Source organism: Neomonachus schauinslandi, chromosome 2 (assembly GCF_002201575.2).
Source record: "Neomonachus schauinslandi chromosome 2, ASM220157v2, whole genome shotgun sequence".
NCBI classification, from domain to species: Eukaryota; Metazoa; Chordata; class Mammalia; order Carnivora; family Phocidae; genus Neomonachus; species Neomonachus schauinslandi.
This window is the reverse complement of record NC_058404.1, coordinates 58852447-58865688: the sequence shown is the minus strand read 5'-3', so window position 1 is coordinate 58865688 and position 13242 is coordinate 58852447. Positions and strand designations below refer to the sequence as shown.

General features: G+C 34.5%; 1 protein-coding gene across 1 annotated transcript in view; it reads right to left on the bottom strand.

Annotated features, from left to right (window-relative positions):
- The window catches only part of NEK1 (NIMA related kinase 1), a 191840-nt gene that overhangs the window by 163655 nt on the left and 14943 nt on the right, over nt 1-13242 (bottom strand). Inside the window, 4 exon segments of the mRNA XM_021698746.1 lie at nt 12-66; nt 2891-2977; nt 3091-3158; nt 6647-6730. Of these exon segments, the coding sequence (XP_021554421.1) occupies nt 12-66; nt 2891-2977; nt 3091-3158; nt 6647-6730 (294 nt within the window).

The window sequence follows — 13242 nt, the reverse complement described above, 5'->3', positions numbered from 1 at the left end:
CTTCTACTTACTGCATGTTTAAGTGTACACATCTCATACAGGACACACCCCAGAGCCCAAATGTCACTAGAAAAGGGAAAAATGAGAAATCTTCTCTAAGTATCAGAATTTACTTAAATTTTTTTTCATTTAAAGGAAACAAAAGCACCATGAAAATGATTTCCAAAAATATGTGTTCCATAAAACTTATCCTTTAAAACTCAAAATTTCAGCCATAACCAAATGATAAAAGCAGCTATCCCAGATTAGAAAAACAGCAGTTGCCCAAGCAATTATTTTATTTTTGTATTAATTCCCTCACTTTATTTTGTAATCAGTTTTTAAATTTAAATTCAAGTAATTAACATATACTCTATTATTGGTTTCAGAGGTAGAGTTCAGTGATTCATCAGTTGTATATAACACCCAGTGCTCACTACACCACATACCCTCCTTAACGTCCATTACCCAGTTATCCCATCCCTCCACCTTTCTCCCCTCCAGCATCCCTCAGTTTGTTTCCTATAATTAAGAGTCTCTTATGGTTTGTCTCCCTCTCTGGTTTCATCTTGGTTTATTTTTTTCTCTCTTCCCCTATGATCCTCTATTTTGTTTCTTAAATTCCACATATCAGCGAGATCATATGATAACTTTCTCTGATTGACTTATTTCGCTTAGCATAATACCCTCTAGTTCCATCTATGTCGTTGCAAATGGCAAGATTTCATTTTTTTGATGGCTGAGTAGTATTCCACTGTGTATATATGCCACATCTTCTTTATCCATTCATCTGTCGATGAACATCTGGGCTCTTTCCATAGTTTGGCTATTGTGGACACTGCCCAAGCAATTATTTTAAAGTTTTATTAAAGGAATGTAATATTTAAAAGAACAAAACCAGTAAATTCCATGAATATTCTATTTACCTATTTTATTCAATTACTTACAAAAATACCATGATTTTAAAAAGTATTTTAAAAGCAAAATGCTGTTTTAATGATGAACAAGAAAATATTAATTTACTAAAATTAAATCTGAAATAAACTTATAACAGTCTACTAAAATATTATGTAAGGTAAATACATTAATTATTTAATCTTACTTTAAGGACATACTACCTTCTTTACAGTTTCTTCCTTCCTTTTATCTTAAACATATTTTTATAATTAAAAAATACTATTTCCATTTTTAAAAAGAAAAAATAAAAGACTCATAGTTCAGAGCTACACTGGTCCTTAGTAGTCAACAAAAGCCACTGCTCCTCAAAGCTGAGCTTATTAGAAAAGAATAAAATCTAACACTGAAATCCCAAGGTTATCTTGAACCAAACTCATGAAAAGCTACAAATATAAAACTGTAACCCCAAAAATCTACTTAATTTCAAGATTCAACTTGTAAAAAAAAAAGTAAATGTAATTAAATTTATTATTGATTTAGTATTTAGTTTATTAGTTATTTAGTACTTGTATATGTTAATACATGACCCATGTATAAAAAAAATTAAACTAATGATCCTATATTAATAAAATACTTTAAAACATATTTAGACAAATATAAATTTTTGTAGTATATAGACAATGCTCATCCATGACATTTTTAAACCATTTTCTCCACAAAATTAATTTTATGTAAAATTCTCCAAAGGATGATTAAATCCATTCCTAGTTTAAAAACTGATTTTTTTCATGTTGACTTATCCATAAGACACAGAAATAGCATGAAAATGGAAAATTACTTTGGCTCAAAGAAAATGCTACTATCCTTCAGAATATCCACTAATAATACATTCCATGAACTAGCTGATCATCGTAATTTAAAATCATTTAAAAAATACATTGCTGGGGGGGGGCACCTTGGTGGCTCAGTAGGCTGAGCGTCCAACTCTTGGTTTCAGCTCAGGTCATGATCTCTGCATCCTAGGATGGAGTCCCAAGTTGGACTCCATGCTCGGCAGGGAGTCTGCTTGGGATTCTCTCTATCTCCCTCTGCCTCTCCCCCTGCTCATGCTCTCTCTCATTCTCTCTCTCAAATAAATAAATAAATATTTTTTAAAAATACATTGCTAGGATGATGTTCTCTGCCTCAACTGCTCAGGTTTTAAATACAGTTTCTTCCCACTCTCAAATAAAGGAACTATCACTTTCTTCCTTTTAGCTTCTGTGTGTGCTTTCAAATTTAAGACCAATGTTTCTTGGCTAGGATACTTCAATTAGAAAGAGAGAAAATAAAGGGTAAATGGAATTCAGTGGCAGAATATATTACACAATCCGTTAGCCACAGTACAATTCAATGATTAGGGATCTGGGCTTGGGAGCCAGATGCCTGGGACTTCCAAGTTGCTTTACCTCTCTCTATTTGGCTTCCTCACAAGGAAAAGGAAGAATAATGAATACCTACAATTCACAAGGTTATTGTGAAGATTAAAGGAGTGAATAGACAGAAAGCATTCAAAACAGTGCCTGGCATTTAGGAAGTGTTCAACAACTATTAACTATTACAATGCAATAAAAAGTGACTATTACAAAGACCAAAAAAGTACTCTATTTCCAATTATAACTTATAATAAAGTGACACTTTCAGAATGCTGGCTCAGTCAGAAGATCATGCAACTCTTGATCTTGGGGTCATGAGTTCAAGTCCCACATGGGGTACAGAAATTACTTAAATAAACAAACAAACAAAAAATAAAGTGACACTTTCTATACTTCCTTTAACGAGACAGTGAAATAGCTTCTTTGCAATCCCCCTCATTGTACAGTAAAAAAAAAAAAGTGTGTGTGTGTATTTTTACATGTGTATTAATGATTTTGGAATCATATTCTGAAGGTTAGTAAATAGAACATAACAAAGATTTAAAGGAAACAAAGATTTAAAGGAAATAAAGATTTAAAATGAATATCATTTTAAATACCTTTTATTGTTGTAAGGTTTGTTTTCACAGATTTCAGGTGATAAGTAGTAGGGGGTCCCTATGCAAGTTCGAGCCAGCTCCACAGTACTAGAACAAAAAGAGAATTATTAGAAAAGCTTAAGATACTAAAGGATATTAAAAATTATCACATATATTCACCATGGACATTAGATCAAAACAAAGTTTAAAACTGATGTTACCTATTAAGTACTCGAGCAATTCCAAAATCTCCAAGTTGTATTGTCCCATCTTTGGTTAAAAATATATTCTGTGAAAGAAATGTAAAAAAAAAAAAATCAGAAATACTGTTACATCCAGTTGTGAGTTGACAACTCTTCATAAAGATGAAACTAGTTAAAAAAATGCTAGAATAACTGGATATTCACATACAAAAGAATGAGTATAGATCCCTATCTCATACCATACAGAAAAATTAATTCAAAATGGATTCTTAAATATAAGAACTAAAACTACAAAACTCCTGGAGGAATATATACGAATATATCTTCATGTCTTTGGGCTGGGCATTGGTTTCTTAAATGTGACACCAAAAGCACAAGCCAAAAAGGAAAATATTGATAAAGTGGACTTCACCAAAAATAAACACTTTTGTTCAAAGAAGACCAGCAAAAGTGATCAGACATGGGGTAACTGGATGATGGACATTAAGGAGGGCATGTGATGTAATGAACACTGGGTATTATATAAGACTGATGAATCACTGACCTCTACCTCTGAAACCAATAACACATTATATGTTAATTAATTGAATTAAAATAAAAATTAAGTGAATAAATTTTTTTTTTAAATGAACTGGAGAAAATACTTGCAAATTATGTATCTGACAAGGAATTTGTATCCAGAAAAAAGAACTCTTACAATTCATTAGCAACAAAAGACACCCCATTCAAAATACACAAAGGCACATATTACATGATTCCATTTACATAAAATGTCCAGAATAGGCGAATTCTATTCTCTATCCTATGAGAAAGAAACTAGATTAGTGGTTTCTAGAGTCTAGGTAGAGAGGGAATGGAGAGTGATTGCTAATGGTACAGGGTTTCTTGCTGGAGTGATAAAAAGAATGTTCTACAATTAGAGAGTGGTGATGTTTCACAACGCTGTGAATATACTAAAAATCACCGAACTGTACATTTTCAGGAGGTGAACGTTACTGTATTTGAAATATATCTCAACATAGCTTTAAAAAAATAAACTCAGACCTCCCCTCCATTACAAAAAAAAAAAAACCTACCTAAAAATTCTAATTAAGCTAAATGTAACAAATTAACCTTAAAATTTTCCAATAATTTAGCCAGTTAATTTGCATGCATAAATACCTAACTCCACTGCTCTATCAAACAGTAAAGGCAGGAGTTTGTGGAACATGAATTAAACTCGGTATCGTTCAGGAGACTTGAATCAGACACATGTTCACAGCCAAAGATGACACAAAATGGGAATGAGTGGGATGGAGTAAAATGGGGTGAAATGGAATTAGGTGGCAGAGGATTGGGGGACCAGAAGGATGGGGCATAAAGTTCCCATCACAGTTTCTCCTCTTCTTACTACTCATCCTGAGGCTATCAGGCTATACAAGAAGCTGCAGGAGTAAGAAGGTAAGACAGATACACAGCCTTGACACCTGGAAATAAATCCCCTCTGTGCTACCCAGTCTGGGGACTGAGGGAGCCCCAGTAGGGCATCCATGAAAGAAACCTCTATGCAAAGATGAGTGAGCTGTGGGGACAAAACATCTCTCACAAAGAGCAGCCAAAAAAAAAAAAAAAAGTCCAATACAAATGAGGAAACCCAATGCAAAAAAAGAAAAGCTAATAAAATAATCAGAACAAGAATTCACTCCAGACAGAATTAATTTTATGAAACAATCCCAACAACAACTTTAAAGTAAATATGTTTAGAAAATTGCAGAGGCACCTGGCTAGCTCAGTCAGTATAGCATGTGACTCTCGATCTCAGGGTTGTAAGTATGAGCCCCAAGCTGGGTGTAAAGATTACTTGAAAATAAAATCTTAAAAAAATTACAAAGAAAGGGGCGCCTGGGTGGCTCAGTTGGTTGGGCGACTGCCTTCGGCTCAGGTCATGATCCTGGAGTCCCAGGATCGAGTCCCGCATCGGGCTCCCTGCTCAGCAGGGAGTCTGCTTCTCCCTCTGACTCTCCCCCCTCTCATGTGCTCTCTCTCTCTCATTCTCTCTCTCAAATAAATAAAATCTTTAAAAAAAAAAATTACAAAGAAAGAAAATTGCAAAGAGATAAATAAAGGAAGTCCATTTAAAAAGAACAAGACATTATGAAACAAAAACCAATCAGAGTGGGGCACCAGGGTGGCTCAGTCAGTTAAGTGTCTGACTCTTGGTTTTGGCTCAGGTCATTATCTCTCAGTCATGAGATAGAACACCGCAAGTCAGGCTCTGCACACAGCATGGAGTCCACTTCAGATTCTCTCTCCCTCTCCCTCCCACTCTCTCTCTCTCTCAAATAAATAAATAAAATCTTCATTTTAAGAGTAAGAACAGATGTATACGAAAAACCATTTAAAAATCTTAGAGAATTGTGCAAGACTGTTGAATCTCAGATCTGTACCTCTGAAACAAATAGTGCAATATATGTTAAGGAAAAAAGAAGAAGAAGAAGATAGCAGGAGGGGAAGAATGAAGGGGGGGAAATCGGAGGGGTAGACGAACTATGAGAGATGACGGACTCTGAAAAACAAACTGAGGATTCTAGAGGGGAGGGGGGTGGGAGGATGGGTTAGCCTGGTGATGGGTATTGAGGAGGGCACGTTCTGCATGGAGCACTGGGTGTTATGCACAAACAATGCATCATGGAACACTACATCTAAAACTAATGATGTAATGTATGGGGATTAACATAACAATTTAAAAAAAAGATGCACAAAAAAAATTAAAAAAATAAAAATCTTAGAAAAGTCATTATTAAAAAAAAAGTAAATAGATAAGCATCAGTTTACACAAAATTAAAAAAGGATTTAGTTCTGGAAAGTAGGCTGAAAAAATTCACCTAGAATGCAACTGAGTGACAAAGATATAAAATGTGAAAGAACAAATAAGGTACTTGGAAGAGTTAGATTAAGAAGCTCCAAAAGGGGAACCTGGGTGGCTCAGTCAGTTAAGCACCGACCTTTGGCTCAGGTCATGATCTCAGGGTCCTGGGGTCAAGCCCCAAGTCAGGCTCCCTGCTCAGCGGGGAGCCTGCTTCTCCCTCTCCCTCTGCCACTCCCCCCTGCTCCTGCTTGCTCTCTCTCTCTCAAATAAATAAATTGAATGAATGAATGAATGAATGAAAAGAGAAAAGAAAAGAGAAAATCAAGAAATCACTGGCTTTAAATTCCTAAATAACAACACTAGAAGCCAAAAGACAAATGAATGGTATCTTCTAAATTCTGTAGGAAAACACATTTCCAACCTAGAAGTTAGGGGAATACGTCATCTTCAGACATACAATACCCCCCAAAATAGACTTTCCACATATCTATTTTTTGGGTTTTTCCCATCATTATTAGAGTAAACCCAGAAAGAGGAGGATATAGGAAAAAGGCAGGAGCTCTAACACACGATGCATATAAAGAGGATTTCTAGGATTATAATGAAGGGGGAAGAGAGAACCGATAATCTGATGCAGACTGGTTTGGGTTCAAAAATTTTAGCCACAAACAATGCTGGCTCAATGTTCATATCCCTTAGAAGTTATTAGTGACCGAATAAACATACCTGGGACTTTATGTCTCGATGAAGAATTTTTCGATCATGTACATGTTTCAAGGCCAAACATATCTGTACAAACCAATCCAAAATCTAGGGGGGGAAATCAGATTTGTCATTTCTTTTAAAATTTACATTTCACAGTAGTCTTTCTTTAACCAATAAAAGCATTCAAGGAATATTTGGGGATGAGGGGAACTAAGTCCTTAAATTTCACTATAATTAATGTCTTTAACATTAAGGAGATAATCAAGCCAACTGACACATTATATGCAGGGTATGCACTAACTTAAAAATGTAAGAGACTGCTACTGAAGCATCTCTTAAAAATCAGAAAATAGAAATTTCCATCTCTTATAATCAGAATATAAAAAATTTATAGAAGAGTGAAAAATAGAAATACTTTATATTTTATGATACTGTGATGGTGAGTCACTATTTTTAAATACATCTTTTTTCTACATAAATAAAAATCACAAGAGGAAAAAAATCAAGCTCAAAATCTGGAAGTCATCACTGACTTTCATCTCTTTCCACACTCACCATATATCAACACACTCTCTGAAACTGGCTACTTGAAAGTAAAAGAACTTCATTTCTACCCCATTCCTAATATCAAAAGAATTCCAATTAAATGGTATTTTTCCCCCTTTAAATGGCATTTTGAAACAGGAAAAAATTAGACTATAAAACGATCAAAGAAAACACAGGTTAATTTCCTATAATCTTTGATTGAAGGACTTTCAAAACATGACACAAAACCCCTAAGTCACAAGAAAAAAGACGGACAATGTTGAATATATAAAATTTAAAACATTTGCATGGCAAAATATATAATCAAGTGTAATTAATTATTTAAGAAAATAATTAAAATAATTAAAACAATAACTAAAACAATAATTTGTAACTTGAGAAAAATAAAATACACAAGATCGGCCAAAATGTGAGGAAATAAGTCTTTGCATACCTTGTTTGTGAGAAAGTTAATTACAGTCATTTGGCAAAGTATGTGAAAATTTAAAATCATACACCACTCGAAAGAGCAATTGGAATTTCAAATTTGTCTTACAGATATGAATTACTAATACAAAAAAGGATGTGTTAAAGGATATTCATCCCAGCAATGTTCATCAGAGCAAGAAAATATAAACACATCAAGAGGCCTAGTTAAATATATTGTACTAGAAATACCATGCAGACACTGAAAAGAATTAAGTACTTCCATGTATACTGTTAAGTGAAAAAAATAAAGTTATAGAATGGTATGCACAGCATACTCCTAGCATTTTTTAAAAGAAATGCTTGTGTATATTACATACCTAAGCTCTATATAATTGTATATGAGTGTATAGTGTGTGTAGGAATGAAAGAAGAAATAAAGGAAGCACAGAAGGATAGCTACCAGTTAACAGTGTTTATACCTCAGAGAAGAGGATTTTCATTAGATAAAATGAAAAGTAACAAACTACTTTTTACTCTTTGCAGTATTTTTTAAAAGAATATTACATTATTAAAAAAAACAAAAAATAACTTTTAATTTTCTTTAAAAACAAACCAACCTCTCAGTCCAGTGCAAAACGTATTTACTGAGGGCTACACAATTTTTAAGTTCCTTTCCATATTTACATCAGGCACTATAAGCAGAAATTTGAAATCCTGTTCTCTGACTTTGAGTTCACATGGTGGTTAAAATATATTTATAAATAAATGTGTCTATAATAAAATGCACACGTTTTATAACAGCGATACGTACAATAGGGCAATTAGTTCAACCAGGGAATGGTTAGGAAAAAGTACAAAAAGATGAAAAATAAGCTCAGCTGAGTCTTATTTTTATGCAGTCTACCTGTATAACTAGAACACATCTTAGAAACCATGCATGCCTCATCTTACAGATAGGGTATTTCATTACCATATTTCTCATACCTATATTCCTTTGTAATTTGACAAAAAATGTATCTAGCACCAATGATATGCCTGATAGGTGTAGGAATCGGCAAAAAGGTAATAAAAGAGCTCACTGACCAAGAGTCAGCAAATTTATTCTATAAAGGGCCAGAAAGTAAATCTTTTAGGCTTTGCAGGCCATGTTGTCTCTGTTTCAACTCAACTTTGCCACTGCAGAATAAAAGCAGCCATAGATTACTATATGCAAACAAATAAATGTAACTGTGGTTTTAATAAAACTTGGCTGGGCGCCTGGGTGGCTCAGTTGGTTAAGTGACTGCCTTCGGCTCAGGTCATGATCCTGGAGTCCCGGGATCGAGTCCCACATCGGGCTCCCTGCTCAGCGGGGAGTCTGCTTCTCCCTCTGACCCTCCTCCCTCTCGTGCTGTCTCTCATTCTCTCTCTTGCAAATAAAATCTTAAAAAAAATGAATTAATTAAAAAAAAAATAAAACTTTGCTTACAAATACTGACAGTGGTATGAGATTGGCCCATTGGCCATTGTTTGCTGATCCCTATCAAAGACTATTGAGGGAGATGAGTAAACCCAAAGTAGTAATGAAGAAGCACAAAAAAGGACAGCCAACTCAGCCTAGAGGTGATAAAATAAAATTGGACAAAGAGATGATTCCACAGCTAAATTTTGATGGGAGGTATACATAAAGCTGAGAAGGACACATATAAGTATAAAGGCTACATTTTCATTACCTCTGTGTATCCAGTCGAGACTCTTATTAGGGTTGGATTACTTAGAGTTGAGGCTGGATAAGAGGAAAGGCCCTTAAATTATAACCCTGCTTCTAATCTCCCCTTTTTACTTCTTTGTACATATTAATTCATATTAATATTTGTAAAATACTGCTGGGATAATGGCATTTTTTGCTCAAAAGGCTTTCAAATTCATACGTTACAAAATGTGAGCCAGACAATCAAACACTATATGATAATGACCATAAACTCATCTGAATTACAGTTTTATGTATACAACATTATTTTTACTACTATAGATTGCTTTAGATCACTAAAACAATACTACAGTCCACCTTCTCTAATCCAAAACTCAAGTTTCTTTGTGCAATGAGATATTTAAAATTTTACTAAAGCATGCTAAGTTCTTAAAAGTTATTTTAAAAAATCTGAAAAACTTATACTGCTAAATATTATAGTAACAGAAAAGTAAAACTTGGCTTTCTATTATAACAATAAATTGATTTTAGAATAAGAGGTAATAAGAACTTACTATTTACCTTCTACATAATGTGCCCAGAAAGCAGATATTCCATGCCCACCAGAATAATTTTCTCTGATTTGTGCTGACTTTATCATTTGATTATTTTTTTGAACAAAGGTTCCTCACCTATGAGAAAGCTAAGGATCCTTATAATTGTACTGCCTTTACGTATCTTTTCGATTTTTTTAATTGTAGTAAAACACACATAATACAAAATCCATCATCTTAACCATTTTTGAGTGTATACTTCAGTGGTATTAGGTACATTCATATTGTGGTGCAACCATCACCACCCATCCAACTCCAGAACTCTTTTCATCTTGCAAAACTGAAACTCTATACCCATTAAATAATAACTCCCCATTCCCTTCTCCCCCAGTCGCTGGAAATCACTATTCTACCTTCTGGCTCTACAAGTATTCTAAGTACCTCATATAAGTGCAATCATGTGGTATTCATCTTTTTGTACCTGACTTATTTGACTTGGCATAATGTTCTCAGGTTGATCCATGTTGTAGTATATTTCTGAATTTCCTTCCTTCTTAAGGCTGATATGGAAGGCCTTCTGTCATTCTGTTATTGGTTTTCCATAAGCCTCATAGCTATTTTGTCCCTCATTTCCTACATTACTGTTTTCTTTTGAGCTTAGGTTTTTATACTGAAACGTTTAAATTCATCTTTCATTCCCTTCGTACATATTCTATATCTATTTTCTTTGCAGTCACCATTGGGAATTACATTTAACATCCTAAGATCACAATATTTTTATTTAGATTTGTACCAGCTTAACTTCAGTAACATACAAAATCTCTGCTCCTTAACATCTCTCTGTCCTGCTCCTTTCAGTTGTCAACGTAAGAGAATTACAACATCTACATACAATTATATCTTTGTTCATGTGTCCAAAAACATAAACTGGTAATTTTTTAAAGTGCATTACTTTCTTAAATTATGTAAAAAAACAAAATGTGGAATTACAAACCAGTTACAGTAATACTAGCTTTTAGACTAACAATTGCATTTTTTAAAATGTGTTTGTCTTTTAAATCTTGTAGAAAACAAAAATGGCAGTTAGAATTTGTAATTACCCATATATTTACCTTACCATTTCTACATATGGCTTCAAGTCACTGTCTATTGTTCTTTCACTTCGAACTGCAAGACTCCCTTTTAGCATTTTTTTCAGTGCAAGTCTAGTAGTCACAAATAACCTCAGCTTTTGTTTATCTGGGAATGTCCCTCATTTTTGAAGGGCGATTTTGCCAAATACAGGATTCTTGATTCAGTTTTTTCTTTTAGCACTTGAAAATATCAGCCCAATGCTTTCTGGCCTCCAAACATTCTAGTAAGAAATCTCCTGAAAATTTTGGGGAGGCTCCTCTCACATGTGATGACTCACTTTATTATGCTGCTTTCAAGATTCTCTGTCTTTGACCCTCAACAGTTTGAATGTTATCTGTCTGGTGCAGATCTCGTTCAGTTCATCCTACTTGGAGTTTGCAGAACTTCTCGGATGCTTATATTCGTGTCTTTCACCAAATTCGGGGAGTTTTCAGCTATTAATTCTTCAAATATTTGCTCTGCCCCTTTCTCTCTGGTCCTTCTGGGACTCCCACAATGCGTAAGTTGGTCAGCCTGATGATGTCCCACAGGTCCCTTATGCTCTGTTCCTCAGACCCAATAATTTCCATTGTCCAAGATTCAAGTTCACTGACTCCTCCTTCCTGTTCAAATCTGTTTCTAAATCACTCTAATAAATTTTTCATTTCAGTTATTATATTTTTCAGCTCCAGAATTTTTTGGGTTTCTTTTTAAGTTTTTTATCTTTATTGATATTTTCAATGTGTTCATACATTATTTTCTTGACTTTCTCCATGTATTGCTTTAGTTCTCTGAGCAGCTGAAAGCTGTTTTAAAGTCTTTGTCTAGTAGATCCACCATCAGGTCTTTTTTCAGACAGTTTCTGTTGATTTTTTCCCTTTGAATGGGCCATACTTTCCTGTTTCTTCATATGTCTTTTGATTTTTGTTGAAAAGTAGCCATTTGAATCTAATAATGTGGTGATGCTAGAAATCAGATTCTTCTTGATCCCCAGGGCTTCTTGTCTTTTTGTACCAAAGTTCAGCCTGAGGTGAAGACTTAAAATCTTCTCAGGTCTTTTCTGAGCCTTCATCTTTCTCTGGATATACACGGTGACTTTCTAATTTCCCTTGTATATGTGGCTGCTTTCAAATACCTTAGTTTTTAATGTCTGTCTCCACAAAGGGAAAGAAGAGAAATGAAGAAGGGGAAAAAAGAGGGCAGTGGCCCTTTAAATCCCCTGGAAGTCACCTCAGCAAGAAGGGTAGGGCTTGCAACAATGGGGAGAGGTACAACAACAAAGGCTGCCCACCTTCCTTGTCTGCACCTCTAAGATCAAAAATTACAATTAACATTCAGAGCACAGATCCCTGACATTTGGAGGACATGGACCTTTTTGGCCACCCTGGTTCCCACAAGGTGCATTCAAACTGCTTCTGGAAAGCAGGCAGGGCTGACTGCCTGGGTGCTGGGAGGTGGGGAATGGGTAGCAGCCACTGCTACCTAGCTAAGAGCTGAAATTGACTGAAAATAACCACAATTTATTATCCAAGCTTTCACCTAGAAATTATATGCCTACAATAGATTCCAGAGATACAAAATAGTTTCATCGGATAGATTCTGCCATTGTAATTGTGTTGGTGGGGAGACAGATTCCTCCTGCTTCCTATTCTACCACCTTCCCAGAATCCTCTCCCATCTATATTTATTTTAAAATATTTTGTCACTTTGATTAAACATGTAACCAAATATTATTTTTCAAGTATATGTAGTATTATTAGAAAAGATACTATTAATGTATTAAAAGATACTATTAATGTATTAATTAATGTAACTAATTAGTATTAATAATGTATTAATTAGCTCATTGTTGTAAGAGCTGCATGGTAAGACTTGCCAAAGCAACAAAGAAGCTCAGCCTTTCCTGGATTAAGTTTATATAGGAAATTACTATTAATATAAATATTTCAGAAAATGCATGCTTAATGGGAAGGTTCTAGACATATGCCAATGACTTTGCTACCTATATTTACCGTTAAGGAAAATATTCATCAAGCCCTTATCAAATATCCCTGTAGAAAATTTTATTCTATTACTGGTTACTATAATAAATTAACCACAGACTTTCAGTTTCATTATCAAACAGACTTTTGCTTCTTGCTGACCAGAGGCTCCTGGAAAGGACTATACTAAGAACACGGAAGTATTGATACTTCAAAAAACAGACTCTTAAGTACAGGCTTCAGAGCTGACATTGCTTAAGTGGACAATGGACTGAGTCAAGATTTCTAAGACTTTTTTATAGTCCAGAAGCTGACATACATGATGAAAGCAAAGTGCCCCAACAC